The sequence below is a fragment of the Leptosomus discolor genome, chromosome 3, assembly GCF_034619465.1.
Source record: "Leptosomus discolor isolate bLepDis1 chromosome 3, bLepDis1.hap2, whole genome shotgun sequence".
In the NCBI taxonomy this organism is placed as follows: domain Eukaryota; kingdom Metazoa; phylum Chordata; class Aves; order Leptosomiformes; family Leptosomidae; genus Leptosomus; species Leptosomus discolor.
The window spans coordinates 52999448-53021929 of record NC_141393.1 but is presented as its reverse complement, the minus strand read 5'-3'; the positions used below and the strand labels follow the sequence as shown (position 1 = coordinate 53021929).

The 22482-nt window shown below is 46.2% G+C and overlaps 1 protein-coding gene across 1 annotated transcript in view; it reads right to left on the bottom strand.

Moving 5' to 3' along the window:
• RAD54L (RAD54 like) overlaps window positions 1-22482 on the bottom strand; it is a 50554-nt gene that overhangs the window by 6147 nt on the left and 21925 nt on the right. Inside the window, exons 5-14 of the mRNA XM_086463014.1 lie at window positions 14472-14931; window positions 14270-14389; window positions 12283-12402; window positions 11457-11517; window positions 9552-9687; window positions 8679-8748; window positions 6074-6362; window positions 5469-5593; window positions 3475-3625; window positions 1480-1606 (exon numbers count right to left, since the gene is read on the bottom strand). Coding sequence (XP_086319140.1) covers window positions 1480-1606; window positions 3475-3625; window positions 5469-5593; window positions 6074-6362; window positions 8679-8748; window positions 9552-9687; window positions 11457-11517; window positions 12283-12402; window positions 14270-14389; window positions 14472-14931 — 1659 coding nt within the window. The remainder of the gene's footprint in view (window positions 1-1479; window positions 1607-3474; window positions 3626-5468; window positions 5594-6073; window positions 6363-8678; window positions 8749-9551; window positions 9688-11456; window positions 11518-12282; window positions 12403-14269; window positions 14390-14471; window positions 14932-22482) is intronic.

Here is a 22482-nt window from a genome sequence, read left to right as displayed (position 1 = left end):
CTATAGAACAAAGACAGCAAGGATATATGACAGCCCCAAAATCTGTCAAAGGCTGTTAAGAAAGGAATAATCTGATCTCCAAACCCATAAGCAGTAGGATGAAAAGTAACAGGCTTAAACTGGAGTAAGGAAGATTTATGCTACACATTAAGAACATTTTCTAACTGCAAAGACAGCGATGCCCTGGAAAAGGCATCCTGGGGAATTTGTAAGGTCTTCAGTGCTGGGTGGGGGCTAAGTAAGGGATGGTTTAGGTCTAACACGTTCTACCTGGAGACAGAAAGATGAATTAGATGCCTTCTCTGGAGCCCTTCTAGTCTTACGCCTATGATCCCACGTATCTTTTCATCACTGTCTCATTTGTAATTCGTACCATATTCAACAGATTCATCTGTTGCTACTTACGTGCTTCATCTTCCCTATTTGTGCACCATGACTGCTGCACAGTAAAGGAAAGGACACAGACCTCAGCACAGCCAGGCACGAGCATTCCTGAACACACTTTTGCACCCCTTTGCCATCAACTACAAAAAGAAAGAAATGCACCTCAAGAAGGAACAAGCTCTTCTCCTCCCAACCTTTCTTTTCTCTTAGACTTCTGCAAATTGACCTGAGTCAAGGTCAGGACTGTCTCTATGGAGAGGCTGTATTCAGTGTGAAATTCAATTTATTATGACCATGAACTGCAGGACTGTACTTGTGATGGTTGCAAAAGCTCAGATTAAAACAAAGCTCAGATTAAAACAAACAAACAACCCACCCAGAAATGAAGACACCAGCAATGCTGAGAATTCAAAAGAGTCTCTAGTAAGAGTTCTCTGAGAGATCACGATTGCCTGCAGATTAGGATAAATTGTTTGTATCCATGAAGAGAAAAGCAGCCATGCTTAAACATATACCAAAAATCAACCAAAGAGAAATAGGACAGCATTTTACATCGCAGAGGTGCTTCTTGGGGATCAAAAGTCACATCTCTGACACTAGTAGTCTAATCCCATTAGGCCTACAGACCCAACACTGCTATGAAAGCGTGAGCTGGATTCTTCTGATTTGGGCAATCCAACAGCAGAACAGAGCAATATTCCTTATACTCTTTCTGTCTGCCACTCAACATCTCGGCTGGATGGATCTCAAGTCTGACCCAGTCTACACTGCAGTTACATTAACACAAATAAAAGAATGCTGCCTGACTATTCAGATCCCAGGAGAAAACAGAAACGCAAGAGTCAAATCATGATTCAGTATCTGAGTACATTTGCTTGGGGGTGACTGCAGCTAACTGTGCCATGTCAATGTGCTATGTTTCAAACTAAAGCTACATGCTATGTAGATTTCTTAGGCAATAAATACTTGCACAATCACTTGCTGAATAGACATAACTGGCAAGAGAATTCATTACAGCTACAACTGTGATTTGGAAAGATACTAGTGTTCACCAAGGGTTTATGCAAAAGCCCCGCAAAGAGGGATGAAGTTCACCTGTTCACAATGCTGATCAGCTCTTTAAGCCGCTCTTCTCCTTTGTGTCGCTCAGCTTCACTTGCATCCGCATCTCTGCCTTTCAAGATGGGAATTTCAAAATGTCTTTTAAATTCCTGTGCTGTCCCTGTACAAAACAGAAGCAAAAAGGTGACAACTACTACCAAATAACCTTTGATCAGTACCCCACAGTCCCAGTTATCATACCACAAGCATGGGGCCCAGCAGATAAAACAAATTCTCGCCCCATCATTACAATTTGTTTTTCTTTCTAGCAAGGGAAGATTCAAACAATGCAGGCAAGTCTGTAGAACAGAAAATCACGTTGTGCTCAAACAACAAGGTACTGCCAAAGGTCATACAATTTTCGTTAAACCTGAGTCCAGGCAGGCATGTACTGTTTTTGCTTACATTCCAGCTGTACTTTTACTCACAGATTTTGTCCTTGCAAACAGCAGCACAGGCATTATGTGTGCCTGTTCCAAAATGATCTGTAATCAGTTGCTTATTACTAGTCACAGGCTGAAAGAGGGGAAAAATGACTACTGCTTGCTGGCAGTAATTACAGCATTAACCTCAACTCAGAGAGAACAAACTGGAAGTGCAGGGAGGCTAGTCTTGCCCAAAGTACAGGTCAAGGAGGGCAGGTGAAATCACATCAGCTCCCTGTAATAACTACCCAAAACTGAAGCACATGTAAAAAGCAGATGAGAACATCTACCATCCCATCCCATCCTTTCCTTGAGGAATCCTGGGGGCAGAACAGCTGAACAGAAAAAGACAGCCCGAATGCTGCTTGTAGGACTAAGAATCTGATGAACGGTGTTTAACTAGACTTGTGCATGCACTAGAATTAACGAGAAGCCCCTTGGGCTAGATGCCAAACAATCTTGAGGCAAACATAGGTGACGAGTTAACAGCAACAAGGACATGATTTACAGATCGGTTTATTTTCATTTCTTGACAGAAAAAATTACCTCTCTTAACAAAGCCAAGCTGCTGCTCCTGGATAAACAGTAGACCTGCTCCTAACCCAGTGACGCAGGAAAGGATGCAAAGACTACTTTGCTTTTAAAATAAAAACAGAGCTTGCAGACATAAGCAGAGCATAGCAGCCAGAGACAAAATATGTCAAGCTGCTACCAGTAATTGTAGAGCGTAAGTCCTGAAAGTATTTCAGGATCAGTATTTCTCCTCCAGACTCTTTTCTTTCTATCTCAGATGAAGTTAACCCCATATTCACAGGCCTCCCATGCCTTAAAAAACAAGCAGTCTTAACTCCAAATGCTAGACATCACCCTCAGCTTTCTCTCAGATTATCTGAAAGTGGGATGGCAGACTGCCAGAAATTCAGGCTTTGTTGCCTAACTCTGCCACAAGGTACACTATTCCACCTCCCACCAGTCACTTTAACCTTCTGTGCCAGATGGATACAAGAGGGAACAGGGAAAAGCGGTCTCCCAGGCTGCCTCTGTACTCAACGCAGAGAGCATGTCATGTCAAATCCTTCTCTCCACAGAGCCTCTCCTACAAAGACATCATTCCTGGCTGAGATTTCTGAATTTGCTGTAGCCTGGGAGTGTTGTGGGAAGCTGGCTTGTCCTGCCCAGCAATTCCTACAGTATGTTCAAGGGCTTATTGTCAGAGAAACTCCTGGCCGAGGTGGACACTTTGGCTGACCATAGCTGCACAAGATCAGCCACGCAGTACCCAGGGTCTTATATTCATTTTACTTGAATTAATTCCCTTCCAAGATACCTGTTAGACAGTTGTACTTTAAATTACCATCTTCTTGAAACAGCTCTGATTATATACAGCCTTTAGAACAGGGGACCCTAATCTAGACTTTCTGGATACAAACTGAAGGAGAACAAGTGTCCAACCTGTACATGACCTTTCCTCTCACTAATGTCTTGGTTGCTGCTTTCACTGGCACTTGGGGAGGCTTTGCAGCAATCTCCCCCTCCCTCATGTCTCTCACACATCACCCCTTACCTAGGATGCCTGAATTGACGAAGTGCACCAGGCTGAAATATTCAAGCAGGTCGTTCTGAATGGGGGTGCCTGAGATAAGGACTCGTCGAGGTGTTTTTAAGCTGTTGAGAGCCTGGTATGTTTGGTTTTCAGAGTTCTTCAGTCTGTGGCCCTTTGAAAAAAGATAAAAGAAATGAAGCTGATAAACTCAGTGGCCCTGATGGGAAGCAGCCTGAAGACCCTCCATCATCACTGATATACTGGATCTCCCACAAGGCATCTCACCACTCTCCCATTCCTCGTAGTGGACTAAGTGTTGTACGTGCATTCAACTGCTGGAACAGACTTCCTTCAAAGGCAAGAATCTGGTGGGAAACCTCAAGCCATCACATGAGGAAACATGACATTACAAGCTTCCCAGACCAGGAACATGAGTCACACCCAAGCAAGAGGTCCTGCCACGAAAATAACAATCACTGCATAGTCTAACTATAAGAACTGTTTCCTGTTCAAAGATGGGGACGTTTTCAGCTACCATCAGAGGCACTGAACTCTGGAGCAGTAACATTGCATTAGTCAAGGTCAAGATCACAAGCCACCTACATCCAGGATTGCCAGGCCTTTGCACACTAATAAAAAGAGGTTCTGCACCTCTTACAGGGTAATCTGGATACAGACCTCATTTCCCATGCCTGGGAAAAGCAACTTTATTAGCATCTGAGTGCTATGTTGTCAGACAAAGCATAAGTGATGAGATGCTTTTTACAAATGCCAGACCACTGCAAAGATGAGTATTTATTGGGAAACATATGGAAGACACAAGGCCAAGGACCTGCATTCCCAGCATCCCTAGCTGCTGGCCTCATCCCAGGGCACTAAGAGGTGTGGGCAGTCACAGACTCAGTAGATAAAAGGCGGATAGGAGTCATACTTGTGAGGATGCTCGCTCTTTTCAAGCTCCTCTCAGCACTGTCCCAGTAAATACAAAACCAAACCACTGGGTGGCACGGCTATTTAACAAATCCCCTCTACCTGGCAGCAGAGGACACCTCAACAGTAGCTGAGGGCCTCAGCTTGATCGTTTCAAGGAGGTAGAGGGCATTTGTTTTATTTTGTCCTTCAGAGCATCTCTGGCTCTCAGGACCTATAAGCACAAACAGGGAATGATAAACGAAAACACAACTCCATTTCAGCCATGTGAAAGCACAGCTTGACAACACAGGCTTGGCAAAGCTAAATCTAGCAGGTAGTGAGCAGGGAGTCAAGCCAGATCTGTCTCCTCTTGAACAAGCAGCACATGAGGTAACTCCTCACCCAGCTCCCCTACCCCTGCCCCAAGCAGGAGACTACAGAAAGGGGAAGAGGGTCCTGCCATGGGAATGCCCTTCAAACTCCCCCAACAAGCACAGAATAAGACGACCAGTTAAAGTGGCTGACAGCAACCAATGCTACACACAAGAGCATGCTAAATCACAGAATCATTTAGGTTGAGAAAGAACTCGGGACTCTCCAGTCCAACCTCCTGCTCAAAACAGAACCAAGTTAAAAATTACTGGGCAGAACATGAGGCCAGGCAAAAGAGAAGTACTTCTCACTTCAGCAAAGACAGACACAAACAAATGAAAATCAGATCAGTGAGCAAGGGCACTAACACCCCAATAGAGTAAAGCCTCTTTCAGAGTCAAGAGACAGGTAGTGGACCACCTCTATGCTACGTATTTCACACTGAGAGGGCCCTAGTAGGCGTCCCCAGCCTGCCAGGGACCTAAAAAGTGGCCACAGTTACCACCACCTGGATTTTCTTCATACCTCCACTTATGAAAACACCCTCTTGTTCAGGCTCACCCAGTATGGATAAGCTTGTTAGCCAGAGCCTCTCAAACACCAGAATGGGTGCTGTCCACAGCTAAACCTTGTTTCCCTCTGCTCTCCCCCCTTTTGTGAAAGCAGAGCCAGTTTTGCCCAGATCTCAAGAAAATATCAGGAACAGATTCTCCTTAAAGATTCCCCTGTACCTCATCACATATGACCAGCCCAACACTGCCCTTCTGTAATGCCTCAGCGTGGAGTCGGAAGGTCTCATAGGAGATGATCAGGATGGGTGAAGGCACTCGCAGGCCACGCTGGTTCATAAAGCCAACTGCAAATGGAAAAGAGGAAAAGGAAAGAGGGATGCGCAAAACTAACAAAAAAAGATTTGAAGCTCTGTAGTCAAAACTTCTGCCTTAAAAATCTGGGAGAACCTGTCTGTTTCAATTACTCTGTAGCATCCCTTCCACCCACCTATACCCATGCTCCTTTCCCCACAACTGTCCCCATTTTCATCCCCCTCCCACCTCTGTCCACTCCCTTCCTGGCTTCTGGCTGGAGCAAAGAAGAGGCACTGGGACTCTGGGACTGCCCTAACTTGAGCACATGACTGGACTTGGATTTTCCAAAAGATCAACTATTACTAAACATGCAAGGGCCTGATCTAAATGTGTTAAGTGGAGAGACTTTCATCAGTCTCCAGAGCCCTCATGACAGCTCAGAGATGTTCACATCAGCTGCTGTAGGCTTCTTCCAAAGCAAGATTTTGACCTAAGCCAGCCAATCACACCATTTGCAAATATTTCTGTACCTAGTTTATGGTCAATCTCTTCTTTGGAGCCTCCATCAATGGCCAGCGGCTGGATCCTTCCCCCGAGCCATTTCTCTACTTCATTGTACCAGTTTCTCACCAGGCTGGAGGGAGACACCACCATGGCTTTCTCGATTTCAGGCTTGCAGTCTGGACTTTGCCTGAGAAGCGTCCACATGAGTGTGATGCACTGCAGTGTTTTGCCCAGCCCCATTTCATCTGCCATGATACAGCCATGACTCCCAGGGATCCGCCGGCTCGTCACACAGTCCCAGAGGAATTTCACTCCCTGCCAAAAAATTGTTCTCTCAGAGCAGGATGGGGGCATCAGCAGAATGTCAACTTCATTACAGCTTCATTACCACAATGCACAGGACTGATACTACAACAAACAGCAAATCTGTGTAGCACATCCCTGGGGATTATACAGTGTTCCAATGAGACAGAGGGAAATCACCTGAGACAAAGCTAAAGTGCAGCCACATCTGGTTTGGAACAACATTACTGGTGCCAACATGTACCTCATAACATGCGCAAAATCTTAATACATTTTAACTGTACAATTATAACTGGCTTCATGACATGAATTCCCAGAAATTTCTACCCTTGGCTGCATTAGATAGGCCCAGGCCATCAGCTAACCTGCATCGATTGCTGCAAAGAGGTTAATCATCTTAACGCCCATTAGGTAGTTTTTTAAGAACACAGACTCAGAGTGAGCAGAATTGTTTATGCTGTCTGATTAACTCCCAGAATACCCTGAGCAGCCCTCATCACTTCTGCCTAGAAACACAACGACTCACCTGGGGACTCAAAGTTCAAAGCAGATTTAGCTTCAGAGAAGACACAGGGCTGAGGGTAAGGCCCATGTCACACGGTGGGAAAAGAGCTCAGCCCTGCATTAGGCTCTGATACATCACCAAGACAGACAAAAAGGGGGAAAAAAAAAAAAAAAAAAAAAAAAAAAAAAGAGACTCTGCAGAATGTTCCTCTATCATGTGATAAGTCAGAGAAAATCAAGGCATTGTGCTAGGAACATACAACCTCCCTGCATCATGTCAACAGAGCAGGGAGTGAGGGACACGACCTAAACATGCCTGGATGTATTCAACCCTCTGTGCTCCACTATTTAAGACTGGAAAATGGAGAACATTCACTTGCACTTTCAAGTCCTTTTCTTTCTTAGGCCATTAACAACAGGTTAATGATGTTTATTTAAGCCAGTTGAACAATTATGAAATACATTACCAACTAAAAGAGTGCATTTGGCTGGGGATCCAGTTAGGTACCCTCACAGCAACTAGACAAAAGACATGACAAAGGTGGAGCAAAGCTGCACAACAGTCTGGGGGCATCACCTCAATAAAGCAGCACAGGAATCTTAGCAGGCAAAGACTCACTAGTCAGACAAGACAGAGACTGCTTTATCAGAGATATCTAGCTGTCAAAAACCAGACAGCGTGCATAGGACACCAACATAACTATCACTACTTGACAAAAGCACCAGCAGGCAGTATCTTACCCAAAAACAAAGTGCCTCTAGCTATGTAACCAGAGACAAGAATTACACAGGGTCACAGGTTCAGTACCAACTCTGAGATAAAAGTACAAGCTAGGAGCAGTCTACAGCACCCTCATAGGCATCTGAAGATCTCCCATGCAGGGACACATTCAGCTTGACCTGTTTAGCCTGCAAGATGAGCAATCACAGTTTCCATCTGTGCTGCCTCTAGGCTTAAACGATAATATATTGCATCTGTGATGAACTTCAAACTGGCCAGATACCTACATTAGATATTTGGTGATTAGTATCCACTAATCTTTGATATTGTGATACTGCACATATTTATGATATAAAATGCACTCTCCACTTGGCAAATTCCAAGTCTATGTAGGTCACGGACAGCTCACACCTATAAAGGCTGGCCTCCAAATAAAACACAATGAAGCAGGAATCTACTCCACACTGTGTTGGGAACCGTGGCACCAGAAAGAAGAGTTCAGCAGAGCTACATCTCCAGAGTTCAAGGTAAGTAAAGGCTGGACTTTCAGCCCTGACTCTGCAAGATCCCATCTCCCTGCAGAATCCGGTCTTTCCTAAGGTATCAGTGGCAACACAAGTCAGCCAACGTGCCTTCCTAGACCTGTGCAACCAGTGCACAACGCTCACAGAAATTCCCCAGTTTCTACTATCAGCTGACCTGACCTACAACCCCACAGAGAACACACTTGTGCATTAGGCAGCACCATGTTTAGACTGGGAGTGCTCTGACCCTGTTAGATCAGAGGCAAGAGAAGAGAAAGTTCTTACCCACAAGAAAGCAGTAAATTTCCACATTTTTAAAGACAAACAGGACTGTTGCAATACACACAGCACGTCCTCTTATTTAACACGGGATAGAGAATATTTGCAGCATTCAGGCCTCTAAGAGGATAGTTAAAATAAATATTTCACTCCGTATTTGCAACAGACTAGAGTCTGTTAGTCTGTGAGGTCTATGTAGATCTCACAGTTGGTGGGTAACAATTCCAGCAAAGGAACTACAGCATTTTGAAATGCACCAAGTCCTCCAGCCATACCCTCAGCTCCCAATGGAAAACTTACTTCTCTCTGATGGGGCCGTAAAACACGGCTGAGAACAGGATCCACCACGACATGGACAGGTGCTTTGTCCCTGGAAGAGGCAGTCAAGAAATAAGACAGTGTGATTAACGAACTCAACACAGCGTATGTTTAGGTTTTTTTAAATCTCACTGCTACACTGAGGACTTCCCCAGTGGCATGAGGGAAGTACCGGAAAGCGAACAATGGCCAAAAAGAAAGTGAAAAATGGCTGAATTCAGTTTTGAGAATGAAGTCACAGGGGCCTGATCTACAAGCTAAAACATCAGTGAAACCATGTATTCAGGCTGTGGTTAAAATAGAGGCAGAATGTGGTTCAGAGACACAGTTAAAAAGTCGTTATTATTTTCCTTGTTTCAATAACAATATTGTAACTGCATTACTGGAGAGAGGAACGCCCTCCTCTGTCCACAAAGATCCAGCTGACAGACATTTTAAGTTATAACAACAGCACAGAAGGAACTACTTCAGAATAAAACCCATTAGGCAGCCTAACGTTTAACTGTCAATCATTTCCCTTTGCTTGTCCTTAGATGCTGATGTCTTCTGACTAACGATTAAGCCGTAAGATTTTCTAAGCAGCTTCTCCATGTGTGCATGCTCATTCCCTGCAAGAGGTTTAAATTTTTGATGAGTGGGAGACGAAACAGCCTGTGGAAGAACACAAACAACACAGCATGGGTACGTTGCTTCTTTGATTGCTACCATACTTGAACCAATTCAGAGGCAGAACACTGGGAATCAAACTTCCCTTGATGTTCAGACTCCAGCTCAGACACATTTGGGAAGAAAGCACATAAACCTACACGTTCAAGGAGGTCAGAGCAGAAGCATTTGTGTCAGGTGATGACTCACTTGTCTATTTTCAGCTGGTCGTGGGCACTCAGCAGTGGGGGTTCGTACAGAACCAGAGCTCCTTCCTCAAAAGGGTCATGGAGAGGACTCCTCAGCCCTGCCCGTTTGATACCCAGCGCACGTAAGCCCAGTGGCCCTGAAAGCAAACAAAGGTACAACTCAGAGAAAACTTCTTCCTGGAAAAAAGCAGAGCCTTGCAGAAGGGTCTGATTACGTTTAGGAACAGTGAATTAATTGGGTGCTGGAGCGGAGATGCAGGCTCAACCGGCGCAGGCAGCAAACCCACGCAGGGCGGTTGTTCGGTAGCACTCCGCTAGCACAGCACACAGCAGGTAGCTCTGTGTCAGGAAAGAATACAACAAAGGAGCAGAGGCAAAGATGGAGCAATAGCACATCCCGCCACATTGGGTGCACCAAAATGGACATGACTGCATGTAGCAGATGCCATGTATGCTGGCATGCAACAGTACAAGCTGTCTTGCAAGGTGATTGACAGCTTCATCCCAGACCTGCACCACTGGCATCCAACCATAAACAGGCACAATGTGTCCCTCAGCTATCTCTGGGCATTGGAACTCCTGCTAGCGCACAAAGGCTGTTGTTTTCGTTCTTTTGAAAGGTAAGTGGGATTCCAGAATGTACACCTCAGCAGCTCAATAAATACATTCCCACATACCTAGTATATACTGGGTCAAATCCTCGTTTGGATCACTTAACCCAGACTTTGGTTGCATCTTTTAGGCAAGGTCAGGAAGCAACCTTTAACAGTGACAAAGTTTTACTGCATCATAGCGCCATACTGCTATTACCTACTCTACGGTATTATTTTCTCTCTGATGAGCAATCGTAGATGTTTGGCCTTCGAGCCAATTTCTGTGAAAAGCAGAAACCAAGCATAAGTCCCTTCTCCTGGTATTATATTTTGATATCACAGTTTTGGAATGGCATTGAACACAAAAAGAACATGCATAGAAATCTCCTTTCCCATCAAAACTCAGGCAACTGTCCTCCCAGGACTGATTCTGCTTGGGAAAGATTCAAGCAGGGTCAGTCTACCCACTGCTTGCTAAGGCTCCTTGCAAAACAAGAGTGTATCACAAGCTGAGGCAACAGCACATGCACACCACAAAAAGAGCACATGAAACAGCCTCATCTCCCAATTAAGAGAGGAAGGCAACAGCCACAGAAAGCAGCTTCCCTGGCTACAGTTCTGTTTCAGCCTCCTGACAAATCTGCTTTTCCACAAGCTAACTCTGTCAAACTCTTTTGCGGCCTGACATTTCATAGTCAGTGTCTGCTTACAGTCATATTTTTATAACTAAAGTTTGAGTAAAACTGGTTGATCTGCATTTTAATTTTACAGCTGGAGGGTGAAGGGGAAGAAGGGGACAAGAACAGGCCCATTCGTTTCTGAGATCTTGTGTTTCACCGATTAGAACCAGCTGAGACTTTGAACTTCAAAATTGCCTTGCTTTGAAGATCACCTTGAGATTCAACACACCAAACCAGAAAGAAAACTGGCACATACTACCTTTTTCACCTACAGCCTTCTGTCTGTTAGTATCATTAGGGTATTATTTAAATGGTAAACCATCATCACTTGGAATTCATCTTGCTTTTTTATTTGCAATATGGTGTACAATCTTCTGGCACTACATCAAATACATAGCAGTAAGAATACAAAATCCAATTCTGAAATGCAGGATTACTAAACGCTAGTAAGAAATATGAAGACTTTGCTAACGTGCCAGTATTATTCTTTCAAAATTAAGTCAGGATTTCTGGAACACATGCATCAGTGCAAAAAATAACAATAATCCCAACAGATATATTTGACAGGCCTGAGCATCATCTGTTTTACCCCAGTCAGTCAACACAAACAATCCTTACGCCTCCTCATCTTACCTTTATAATTTGGAATTGGGACTTTGAAGGGTTTGGACAAAATGCTGCGGATAAAAGCCTCCTAGGAATTCAGAAAGAAAACATGCTTAAGAAGTCTGAAATCAGAGACTGCTCAAGAAGGCAAACCCAGGACATTTTTTAAGAACCCAATTTTGCCAAGTGCTGAGAGTCTCTCTATTCAATTTATTCAAGCTTCAACTCCAACTATTTTCAAGAATATCCAAAAGGGAGGAAGTAACAAACCAGCACAGTTCCCCCCATCAACTCTGCTTTTCAAAACTATTCTCCTTTGGGTTCTCTAATGCATGCAGTCAATTTTTCATAACTCCTATCTTCTCAAATCCACTGGCATTATTCACTTCTTTAAATGCCTTTGCTTCCCTCTGCCTTGGTAATTCAGTCAGGCAATTCATTCCCTGTAAAGGAGCTGGGTTACCACTGTAGAAACATCCATGCCAGACCAGCGAGTGCCCAGCCAGTAAAGCACCCAGTCTCCAGCTGTGGAAGCCCAGAGAGAACCAAGCAAGCAGACTGCACTTGAGCCACCTGTGTGGAAAGCTTCCCACAACCCTGGGCACTGTCCTTCGCTTAGGCCCCATAGAACTCTCTTATTCAGGATTTCCATTATAGAAAGTTCTCCCACCACATCTCCTTCAACGTTAAATGGTTGGAGCTAGAAAAAGGTCTCTTCTAAAGACTCTGTGTGTGTGTTACTTCCATAACAACTCTGATTAAACGGGTCCATGGAAGCATTTGTACTCCCTTGATGAATGAGCTCCATATGCAACCCACCTGCTATGGTGTGCTAGCAGTAACACCCACTTACATGTTGACTGCTATCCAGGCAGTGAGGTCTATTGGTCAACTGAGCCAAGGGTTTCCGGAAAGGTGACCTGTAACATTCTCCACTCTCCGTCTCACTGACAGGTTTCTGTCTCTTCCGAGTCTGAAAAACAAAATCAAGACAAAACAACTCGGGCAGCTGGTGAGACCAGAAGACAGATGCATCGCTGTCACACTCAGTAAGCATCTAACCACGCAGACAATCCATCCGGCCAGCTGAGTATCTCTGAACAGACACAATCGTTACTCACCCCCACTTGCAAAAGGACAGAGCCAGCAACACCACCAAGGTCACCATGCCCTATAGTTTAACATGCATGAAGGCTCGAATAGTCTCCTAGTTAAGAAAATAGCTACTACTTTCTAACCTGTAAAAGGGCAGGTTTCTCTGCACTAAGATTTGTCCTGTCCTCCGCCCCCACCCAAAAAGCATGTCCTGGTTTGGGCTAAATCAGAACTAGTTCTGTTTTAGTGCTTTAACTTTTCAGTTAAGTCTCATCTAACTAATGGCATTTTCTGAAACAGCAGCCTGTTTTTCCAGACAGTGACTGCTTCTAGAAGTGATAATGCCTGATGTTCATAGTTCGTACCAAGGAATGGTATGCAGAGAGGCCCTTGCTTATACTTGTTCTTATGGCGACCAAGGTCACTGCTAAATCTTGTACTCCATATTGGGGTGCCAGGAGTGAAAAGGGTCACACCTACAGGGAGGAGCGAACTGGACAGGTGACCCAAACCTGACCAACAGAGTATTCCATCCCATATAGGTCATATTCAGTATAAAGCTGAGAGATCATGAGGGTCTCGCTCTTTTCGTCTCTTCCTCTCTTCTTCGATGGCCAACATCTGAGGAGGACTCTGTCTGTCGTCGATCCCAATCCGTGCATCTCTGAGGCCAGTTCCTGCATCCCATCCCTGTCTGCTGCCCAGTCCAGCCTGGGACTGCGCCAGTGCCAGCCCTGCAGTGTGGTGGTGACGTACTGTCATCAGGGTGGAGGGAGTTTGGTTCAGCATTGGTTTTGTATATATTTGTACATATTGTATACATTTAATTATTTCCTTATTCTTATTATTATCTTTTCTTTTATTGTTATGGTTTCATTAAAGCTGTTTTAGTTTTTTTTTTTCCAAACCGTAAAGTCTCTCTCTCTTGTTCTCTTTCCTTTTCCCTTTTGGGAGGGGAGAGGGGTTAGTAGAGAGCGTCTGTCACTCGTTAGTGGCCGGCCCAGCCTCAAACCGTGACAAAGCAGAAGAAAAACAAACGGTCAATAGCATAGAACAAACTACATGAAAATCCCCAGAGGCTCCCACAGCATTTGCTGTTACACAGGTGAAAGGCCTCACACCAAAACCTAAATTTAAGACACTTAGCAAGGCATGAAGATAAGTCACTGATGTTTCCTGATTTAACACAGTTCTCTTCAGACTGAGCCACGGTTTTAACCACCTGCTGGCAAAGAAAAAGGGATTTGACACAGAAAGCACTAGGTGAGACTCTGACCTCCGTGACATAGAACGTAGCATCATAACATTCTGTTTTGTCTCAATCATCTACCTATTCCTAGTTACCAACCCTCTCACAAAACACTTAGGAGCTCTCCCAAGGATAGTTTTTGCTATAACCACGAACCATCACCTGTACACGACAATGCTCTTCTACCAACTACATGCCCAGACACAGGTTTTCCCCAGCTGATGAAAACAGAATAAACTTGGGGCCTGATCCCCAGTCCTCAGATGGCGGGGGCAATAACAACTTCCGATCAGGCACCAGGTACCGACTTGGGCCGGGCGGGCCCGCCGCCCCCCCGCACCGCCGTCCCCTGCCCACGGCTGGAAAGACTCCGGGCGTCACACAGGGCCGAGCCCGCCCCAACCCCGCCGGGGCGAGGCCGACCTCAACGTCGAGGGGCTCGGGAAACCCCCCCCCCGCGCGCCGAGGCCGCCACGTCCCGGGGCCCCCTGCTCACCGTCGGGGGATGCCGCTCCTCCTCCTCCTCCTCCTCGTCGTCGTCTCCCGCCTTCCTCTTGGCCAGCTGGCTGGGGGCCAGGCTCCTCCTCTGGAAGAGGGCACAGCGCGCGCACACACACTGAGGGGCGGCGGAGCCGGGGGGGGCGGCGGAGCCCCGCAGGCCAGGCCAGGCCAGGCCCCCCCGCCGGCCCCACACTTACCATCGCCTCACGGTGAAGGGGCGAGGGGAACCGGTAGATGCCCGCGCGCGGCGCTGGAGGCGGGAAGCTTCCTGGGTAGGCTCCGCCTTTCCTCTTCTCCAAGGCGACAGGCGTGGCCAAGCGAGCGCCGAAGCGTATCGGGGAGGAGGAGGAGGAGGAGGGCGGCGTCGGCGGCGACGGCGACGACGGCGACGACGAGGAGGGCGAGGGCGGCACGACACGACACGACGCGACAGAGCAGCCGAGCTGCTCGTGGGTGGCAGTCCGCTGAGCAGCGGAGGGACGGGGCCTGCAGCGCGGCCACCTGCCGCGGCTGCTGGACGGCCCCCGCCGGGCCGCGGGCAGGGCCCTCCTTGCGGCTCCCGGTAATGGGACAGGCGGCGGCCCTCGGGCCCTGCTCGTGCTCGGTCGGTACCGTGAATCAGGCGTGGGCACAAAGGTGCGAGCACGAGAGCTTGAGCTTTAAAGCGAAGCAAGGTAGATGCTGATGGCTGAGCCCCGTGGCTGTGGTGGCTCCGGGTAGCAGGAACTGCGGTACTGCATGTGGTGACAAAGCAGGGGGCGACCCTTTGCACCGAGGAAAGAGCTGTGGAGAAGGAGGTGCCTTCCTTTTACAGTCATGTTTCAAAACAGACTAAACTGTTGCACAATTTTACGTTATTTTACATACTTCAGCTGTTCAGAGTATGGTTGACCCTGAAGCCCTGACTACAGACCAGCATCTGTTTGTGCACTCGCAGAAGAAAAAGGCAATCCCTTTGGTACATCCTAAAGGGTATTTTGGGGGGTTCAGGATGAAAAGCAAACTTAGAGCAGCAGCAATTTGAGTGTAGTATTTGTTTTCTCTGAAAGGTGGGCCAGTCCTCAGGGAAGAGCGAGGCTGTTACTGTTCCATGGATCACGGCTGGCATGATAAATGAGGACTGGTGTTCACCAAGGAATTTAAAGGACAGGCTTTTTACAAGTTGCAAAACCACAGCATTTTGGAGACACCCAGGTAAATTCTCCTTCTGGCTACATAGGGGAAACTCCAAACAACTTCATGAAATATGCCAAGTCCTCTGATCCATACAGTTAGCTCTTCCATCAGCGATCGGGGAAGGCACCCTCAAGATGAGATTCCTGCACAGCTTGTGATACCAAAATGAGCCTCTTTCAGGATTCGGAGCGCATCCTCTGGTGCCTGTGGGTTCTGAGAGGCCTCAGCAGCTGACAATGTTAACAGATCTTGGGAAACTCGTCAAATCTCCAGACACTGTCCATGGAACACCTGGGGACAGGCAGAGAGTGAAACATGGCCTTCAGTGCAGTCCAGCAGAGCAAACAAGGCAATGTGCAATGCCCTGCAGCTCTTAAAAGGACTTTGTCTTTCCTTCCTCCTCTAAGGAGGAAAAGGAGAAAGGGAGGGTTGGATTTCACCATTATTGCTTGTTTTTGCTGGTAAACCTGGGAGGTAAATTAAACACAAAAACTTACTTCATTCTCTTCCAGTCGCACAGCTGACCTTCTTACACATCAAGAAACACAGGAAGTCCCTTTGGCAGTATACTCACTTCAAGTTACATACTATTTTTCTCTTCAGTTTATTAAACAACTATATTAATATAGTTATGCACCTTTAAAACATAAAATAAGGGTGGATATAAGACAAAGACAAATTCTTGCATCTGTAGGGCGTAAGGTGTAAGTAAGCATAGATTCCCTGCAGCCATTTACACCTCCTGGGTATCTAGTATCTTAACTTTACTTTTTTTCCCTGTCTTTTTCTTTTTAGTCCAAATCCATTGTCAGTATTTTAGTCCCGAAGTGCTTTCAGAGCTCAGTGACAAGTGTTAGATGTTGCAATTACTGGCTCACGGGGCAGAGAGTGGTTCTATAGAAAGGTAATTGGCTATTTTTCCTGGCATGAATAATGTTCGCATTAATAGCCTCCCTCACCATGGCTTTGAGAACAATTCTACTGAGTGCTTTTTTGCCTGTGGTGGGAACACATCTTCTGGCCCAGGCCAGGCTGGGTCAATAATAAAGAGGAAGGGGAGGCAAAGTGCTCTTTCCTGCTCCATGTAGGGCAACAAGAAACATCTTGCACCCTTGCGCCCAACACAGAACTGCTGAGGACTCCATCCTGCAGCAGCTTTTCTCTTCTAACAATAAGTCCCAGAGGGAAATTTGGAGTGGTGCTAACACCTGAGCATGGCTTGTAAGCCTGGGCAAGGTGGACGCACAAGAGGGAGATCCCCTTTCCTCCTGAAGAAACTGGTGAAGAGGTGCAGGAGAAAGAAATACTTCATTCTTTCTTCAGAGGGGAAGAACAAAGGGCTTGGCCAAGGTGACAGGAGCAGCCAGGGACAAGGTCAGCAATGGCCCTTTCTGGTGCTGTGGGTCCCAGCATAGATGCCACTTGATGTTCTCTTTTCCGCTCTTCTCTCCAAACTGGCACCTTCAGGCAGAGGTTAAGTCCTCTGCTCTTCCCCTTTTCTAATTACACAATTTACTCCTTTTCTAGGTATAATCAGCTCCCATTTATACAGTCCTGAAAGATCACAGGATAATCACCATGGGGAATAATCCTGTGATTTCCCTTGCTGTCTCTGCAGGATGCTGAGTCCCTCCAGAAAGCAGGAAGAGGGGAGGATGCCAAACATCATCTTCAGGGACTCTACAAGATTAGGCCGAAAAAACAGTCCAAAAAATTTTAAAAATCATCAAACAGAGCCTGTGTTCCAGTCACCACTGTGGTATGAACTTGTGGCACAAACTCGGTGTCAACCACCACACCTGACTGTAATCACTATTCCACCCAGGCCCTAGTGGATGTAGTGGCTCTCCCGTGACCTCCCTGATTTGTGCGATCTCCCTTATTTTACACGCATGTGTCCCGTCCCCCCCCTTTTTTTTTTGAGGCTCCTTCCTTTTGCTGTGGAGCACAGGCCCTCCCTAGTTACCCACAGAAACTTTTGAGAAATGTGTTGCAGGAATTGGGGCCTCATACCCAGCTCTTTGCAGGCAGCAGCAAGAACAGGTCTTGCCCAAAAGACTTTGTGACCTTTGTAGCACGCAGAAAACAGCATGAGGGAGACATAATGTGAGAAAACGTCTCCTGATGGAAGGACACCTCAGACCTCATCTAACAGCTTCAGCCATTCAGCAGTGAAAAGTGGAGGTGAAAATCTGTAATCATGGTACGAAGGGCAGAGCTACAGCTTTAACAAAATTCAGTGGTGCCACCTGGATCTTCTCAGGTGAAGCTCTGAAGGGACCAGGACTGCGGGTTGAAGACCGCTGTGCACCAGCATAGCTTGGCCATATTCAGCTGGGAAAGTAATTAGTTAAATATCCTTCCAGTGAATTCCTTTGCAAACCACGAGAGGGAAACTGAGTACGATCATACTGAGTTGCTGTCAGCTGGAGTTGTGATCCAGTTTCATCACTGCCAGACACAGATCAGCTGCCCTTCCACAAAAGCCGCTTACTGAGAGGAAACATTAAGTGCTCTAAAAAATACTAACTTCAGGGAAAACAATCTTTTTCCTTTCTGGAGGTCAGGTGCCACTCAATGCGCAGCCAGGCTGCATACCGGACGGAGGCAGAGATTCAGCAGCAAGGATCCCAGCACTGCTGCTGCTTTTGCCATGTTTGCATGAATATCACCCGAAAGAAAACTGAGTCATGAGCCCAGACTGATGCAAGTCGGGTGGCTGATATGCTTCCCACCCCCGGCCGTCTGGCTGCTGAACTGCCACAGTGCTCAAGCATGACTGTGCCCAGCAGTGAGGGGCGGTGTCTATGGGGCTGACCCACATCCCACCCAGCCATCCCTGCAGTACCCTCCATTGCAGCCGCACAGCACCCGCTTCAGCATGAACCTGGTTGTGTGGTGAGTACACCTGAAGGCACAGCTCTCGTGTCCCACGGCGGGGTGACACAGCTAGGCGGCCGCTGCCTGCTTCAGTCTTGGAGCCCCTCACCGTCACGCATTACATACTAGATTTCACAGTTTCTTTTGATTCACTTATGACTGCAGTCCCTTTGGCCGCAGTGGTACCTAATCCTTATTACTGTTAGAAGAGAAAAAATAGATCTTTGCTAATCTTGTTTATTTACAGAAAAAAAAAAGACCCACAAAATCCTATTTTCTTAAAGCAGCAACGACAAAAGGATCAGGGAAAAATCTTCGCAGCCGCTACTCCGGTAAGCTCTGAGCCCCAGAAATGCTGAACACCCGCTTCCTTCCTTAGGTTTGGTGTGTCCTTCTCCAAATACCTCCTTGCCCCTGTTTGGAAATCAAGATACCTTCCCCTCAAGGGCAGAGACCTCTGCACTGTGCCGAGCCACATGCCATGGCTCGAAAGCCATGAGGTGGAGAGGGGACCTGTGGCACAGAGACAGGAGGAGGATGTGGGATGAGCGGGAAAGTAGCAAGAGGGGTGGCCTCCAGGTAATGCAACAGTCTTCTCCAGAGACAAAGCCCTGGGCTTTCTCCATCAGCGTTGTTGCTGCATCCAGCACTAATCACAGTCTCTGTCACTAATTTGACATTAAGCATCTGATTCCTCTTCAGGCTTATGGCACTGGCTGAAGAGTACCTGGAAGCAGAGGCTCACCCACCAACCTGGGCTTAGCATTGCTCACCTATGAAGCAATATCCCCCCTACTCCAATAAAAACTATCAGCTCTTTCCCACTCCCTTGGACTGCTTTCAAGAGCCAGCCCTTCATTCAAGAGGAAGGCTGTCTCCATGGGGTACTTTCCCCCTGCACCACCTTTGCTTCTAATTTAATTTTTTTGCCAAAATATTTTTAAACATGCATGAGCCTGACTCAGCAACCCAAAATATTTCATTTGATGCAAAGCAAAATGTTCTATTTTGTTTACAAGTTAATTAGCCAGTCTTATCTCCCTCACCTTTATAAGCACAGGCAAGCCAACGTCAGAGTAAAGCTGTGTTGGCACTTCCAAAAACACATCCGTTGTTTCTTAAGGGGAGGAGGGAAGGCTGAAATGACTTCCCAGATTCAGCTTGATTTTGAAAATTGGTTTAGTCCTGCTGAAGGTCCATTTTTGCAAGAAATTTACAATCAGTTGCAATTTTCCTTGCCAAGCTCAGACATTTACAGAGCGCTCAGAGAGCTGCAGAACAAATCCAAGGGCAGATCTCAGTCTTATGGACCAAGGACGGCCCCGATCCCACTGGGTCCTCACCGCTCGCCCAGCACCACCACCGGAATTCTTTGGGGCTGAATTCAGGGGTGCTGCTTGTGGGTACAAATATGTTTTTATGTAAATCAAGTTGCAGGACCAGGACTGAAATAAATAGGATTGCAGCCATCTTCCCATAACAGCTACCTCCATCATGTCACTTTTATGATCTACAGAGAGACACCCACCATAGTCAGTATGGGTGTGAAAGCTGAAAGGGAGAATATGTATGAATATGTAATATATATACACACATATACGCACACACACTTACTTTCTAAGCAGTTAATCTACCAAGCACCCTCCACCATACTTAAAAATATTTGTTTATCAGATTGCATGACCAAGAAAGACTTTTCTGCAAAGGGGGTCTTCTCCAGGGCAGAAGGAATTGCTTCCCTCCCTGCTGTCTGAGCTCTGCAGAGACCAAGCACTGGCTCCTTTGGGAGAACAGTTTGGCCCCTGCATATGATTTTTGTGATTTATACAACCTCCAAGGGCCAGGAGCAAGGCTGGTGGGCAGCAGAGGTCCTCTCTACGCTTAGACCTGAGTTTGAGGAAACCATCTTGATGGGTGGTAGAAATGCACCCCTTGGAAGACATCTCCTGAATTGTGCATGGTACCCAAGCACTTCAGCTCCTCTATTTAAATGGGGGCTGGCAGGGGTTGAGTATAACACACAGGCAGCAGGGTTTTGAAATTATTTTTGTGGCAGGACGTGGGCCTTCCCAGACCTTCCCACTACGGTACCAAGTTACCCCAGGTCCTGTATGGCTCCAGTGAGCTCCGGGGCCAGTTTGGGAGCTCATAGCATGGACCATTCAACCTTAAACACACCTGGTCTCACTGGGTGGGCAGACCATCATATTGCTCAGCTAATAAGGGATGTGTCACCTCTAACTGTGTGTGACTGCTCTCCCCAGCCACTCTGTCTTTGCTTAGAGAAGTCCTTCCTCTGTCAGGACACAAAATATCTCTCTGCCCCTGATTAAATATCAATAAGAAAAAAAAATCTGGCTCCTATAAGTAATGGCTCAGGACAGAGGAAACATCTTTTCATTGGGGCAATTAGCGCAGTCTAATTAAACCCTAGTCTTCTGATCAGGCTCTGCCAATGAAGTGGGTTGCAGACATTCTGAGTTATATTAACAAAATGAATCCATTAATTACATGACAATCAATAAGAAGCAAAAAGTAGGACAAGCAATTTGCCTTTAAATGACCATCTAAATTCATCAACATGATACATGTTTGTAAGTGTTAAAGGCACGGGCATACATAACAGGTCTCTTAGGCACTAGGATAATCATTTCTGATAGCTGCAATTCATGAAAAGCAGAGAACTTATAGCAGCTCTCTGAAAAAAACAAATATTTTTTATAATAGTTTACAAAACAAGCAAGGCACCAGCTAACTCAGCTACTGGGGAGAAAAACACCTTCAAACTTAGCTCTTTAATGAACTGAAAGTCTTAGTTTGGAGTTGTGACCTAAAATGGTCAGCATTGCTTTGAACCAGAGACATTGCAGTCTTGAATGATTATCTGACTTAGAGCTCCCATCCAAATTGAAAACCTTGGTGAAGTGGAAGCTGGAAAATGACATTGTTAAAGAGGCAATTTTTGCCCTGAAAATCTTACAGCCTGAATGGAAGAACTTAGAAAATAAAGGGGAAAAACTATTTTGTGAAAAATACAGAAATATCCATTGTTCTCATTTTTCAGGGTTCAAAACAGGCAGACTGTGAAGGATTTTCAGCATTTGTAATGAGTGCTTTTAATCGTTTGGGGTTTAAAAAAAAAACACAACGCAGAAAGCATTATCAAGATGGCTATTGAGAATTTCTCCTCTCGGAAAACAGGCTTTTCAGTCAAGCTGAAAAGCAATAACATTTTCAAGAAAAAAAAAATAGTGAAAATGTCATAAAAAAATGAAATCTCTGACAAGCACAACAATCTTCCCAACCTTGAAAAAAGGGATTGGGTATTTTATTTTTGACTTTCTGCTTCATGATTTTGGCTGGCTGGGTAATGCCGAATTAGGAAGGTGACTTTCCTCCTTCCAGAGATGGAGATGTGAGGGCCAGAAAGATGAGTCTTACCTCAAACCTTGGCTGCAATCATAGACTCATTTAGGTGAGGAGGAACTCCTGGAGGTCTGTGGCCCAACCCCGTGGTCCAAGCAAGGCCAACTTTGAAGACTAAATCAGTTTGCTTTGGGCTTTGCCTGGTTGAGCTTTGAGGATCTCTGAGGATGGACGCTCCAGCACCTTCACGCCGGTCACAGAGACATTGCACATAGGTTTTCAGCCTCCAGGTTCAGTGCCCTGAGAAAAAAAAATGTCCTAGTGCCCTTCACTGCCCTGGGATTGTCATGGAAGAAATCCAGGAGGGTTGGCACACACAGTGGCATCTACAGTCATAGGGTAAAGAGCCTCAAAAAGAAAGAGGTGCGGGCCAGAGCTTTTTGAAACTTTCAGGCTCTGTCCACAGCCTTCAGTAGGTACATGAGTAATCCAGTGTGTGTGATCTCCAAACCAGCCTCATCCAAACCAGCAATGCTGTAGATACTCAGCCCCACCACAAACCAGCGTCCAAGTTGTACCTCATAGCTGTAATACCTGGTTTGTCACCATTTGTTTTCTCCCCCTTTCAGTCTGCTAGCAATTGCATTTCTGGGAGCATGAGGCTCCTTTATAAGTCTCTGCAGCAATGAAACAAAAAAGGAAGAACCTCAATGCCAGGACTGCCAGGCAAGGAATTTGCTTGCCATTTGTGCACAATCATTTGCCATCTTGCACGGGAAATGGATC